This window comes from Octopus bimaculoides, chromosome 2 (genome assembly GCF_001194135.2).
Source record: "Octopus bimaculoides isolate UCB-OBI-ISO-001 chromosome 2, ASM119413v2, whole genome shotgun sequence".
Lineage (NCBI taxonomy): Eukaryota > Metazoa > Mollusca > Cephalopoda > Octopoda > Octopodidae > Octopus > Octopus bimaculoides.
This window is the reverse complement of record NC_068982.1, coordinates 110,467,597-110,469,782: the sequence shown is the minus strand read 5'-3', so window position 1 is coordinate 110,469,782 and position 2,186 is coordinate 110,467,597. Positions and strand designations below refer to the sequence as shown.

General features: G+C 39.1%; 1 protein-coding gene across 3 annotated transcripts in view; it reads right to left on the bottom strand.

Annotated features, from left to right (window-relative positions):
* Positions 1–2,186, bottom strand: part of LOC106884311 (DNA-directed RNA polymerase III subunit RPC3) — a 37,434-nt gene that overhangs the window by 2,954 nt on the left and 32,294 nt on the right. For all 3 annotated transcript variants that reach the window (XM_014935633.2, XM_014935632.2, XM_014935634.2), the window contains exons 12-13: positions 1,150–1,251; positions 223–272 (exon numbers count right to left, since the gene is read on the bottom strand). In XM_014935633.2, coding sequence (XP_014791119.1) covers positions 223–272; positions 1,150–1,251 — 152 coding nt within the window. The remainder of the gene's footprint in view (positions 1–222; positions 273–1,149; positions 1,252–2,186) is intronic.

The window sequence follows — 2,186 nt, the reverse complement described above, 5'->3', positions numbered from 1 at the left end:
GTAAAATCTGACTAGAAATGACAGCTGATCCTAAAATAATGATATGACTTAGTGCTACTTCAAAAACTCATATTTCCAAGAATCTACATTTTCCAACCCTCAATCAAATACCAATCATATATTCCACCTTTATAACAGTTTGAATTACACATTCTTCTATCCTAATGACTCCCATCTGCCATTGTGCTACTCTCTGCTTAAACCAAAATAATATTGACTTACCTGTGTTCCTTCACTTCATGTTCCCTCCTTAGCATGGCATTGGCTATAGCCTGTAAGAAATAAACAGGGGAATAGTTAATTACCATCACCTTGCTTAATGTCTGTCTTACCTATATTGCAGAAATAAGTTATTATTCCAATAGCAAAGTTTAGTCAAACTATTAAACTTATAGTGTGTTTTTTGTTATACTAAATTTCAATTGATAGATTTTCCAGGTCTCTTCAGGTGCAACCTGATTTTAAATATATATATACACCATGTGTTGGCCCAAGTTAAACTCACAAACATACAAAATAATGATCGATAATGTATACTCTTTACTTGTTTCAGTCATTTGACTGCGGCCATGCTGGAGCACTGCCTTTAGTCGCGCAAATCGACCCCAGGACTTATTCTTTGTAAGCCTAGTACTTATTCTATCGGTCTCTTTTGCCGAACTCCTAAGTTACGGGGACGTAAACACACCAGCATCGGTTGTCAAGCGATGTTGGGGAGGACAAACATAGACACACAAACACACATATATATACATATACATATATACAACGGGCTTCTTTCAGTTTCCGTCTACCAAATCCACTTGCAAGGCTTTGGTCGGCCCGAGGCTATAGTAGAAGACACTTGCCCAAGGTGCCACGCAGTGGGACTGAACCCGGAACCATGTGGTTCATAAGCAAGCTACTTACCACACAGCCACTCCTAGTCACACCTAAGATTTATGAACTCAAGCTTAAGAAAATATATAATGATGATGATTAACTGGAGTGACAGGTTTTCATTAAACTGAGTCACATCAGCCGCAATAATCAGTCTTGTTCTATCAAAAGATCTCCTATTGAATAAGAAGATGAACTCTAATCAAAAGTGAAATGCTTGGAGAAAGAGAAAAGGGCAAAAAAATTTTGTCAAAATTCCATTTGTCCAACCTGGTAACAGCGCTTCAGTAACATCCTTGCTACTCGTTGGATTTCAACTCGAAACAAGAAAAATGTTCGGGATGGTGCATGATCAGGCGCTTTGGAAACTTCCTATAACAGAAACAGAAAATGCAATAAATGATAAGACTTTAATATGATTAAGCAATGTGTTAATTACATACAAAAGTTGTTCTGAGACTAGATGAAATCACAAATATAATGGAGAGCACACTTGATAATATAATCCAAAATACACTACTTGTAAAAACAAAAAATACAATAGTCATGGCTGGAATACTTTTTATCATAGGTCTGCTTGAACAGAGCCGATATGGGGATGGCAGTAGTAAAAACAAGACATAAATGGTGTGAACTTCATTGCTAGCATGACAGTCTGTTGTGAATTTTGGCAGAGGACACAGTGTCACAAATTGCTAATAACAGCAACTGATGAAATACAGTCAGTGATAAGTGGATATGTAAGGAGAAAAAGTTACCTGGCATAGCTGGTCTTCTCTACAAGCTTTATATAGACACACTGAATGTCTGTATGACTAGCTATAGAAAAAGAAAATTCTTAGGTCTATGAGCTAGAAAACAGTAGTACTGTTGAGAAAGGGTGCAAATAAAGGGGCTATTATTGATCATTTTCAGCCCATACCTTTGCTGACTACAGAGTTTATGTACTAGCAAGGAAATTAGTTCCTGTCACCAGCAGTTTGATCAGAAAATATAGGCGCAGGAGTGGCTGTGTGGTAAGTAGCTTGCTTACCAACCACATGGTTCCGGGTTCAGTCCCACTGCGTGGCACCTTGGGCAAGTGTCTTCTACTATAGCCTCGGGCCGACCAAAGCCTTGTGAGTGGATTTGGTAGACGGAAACTGAAAGAAGCCCGTTGTCATCATCATCATCATCATCGTTTAACGTCCGCTTTCCATGCTAGCATGGGTTGGACGATTTGACTGAGGACTGGTGAAACCGGGTGGCAACACCAGGCTCCAATCTAATTTGGCAGAGTTTCTACAGCTGGATGCCCTTCCTAACGC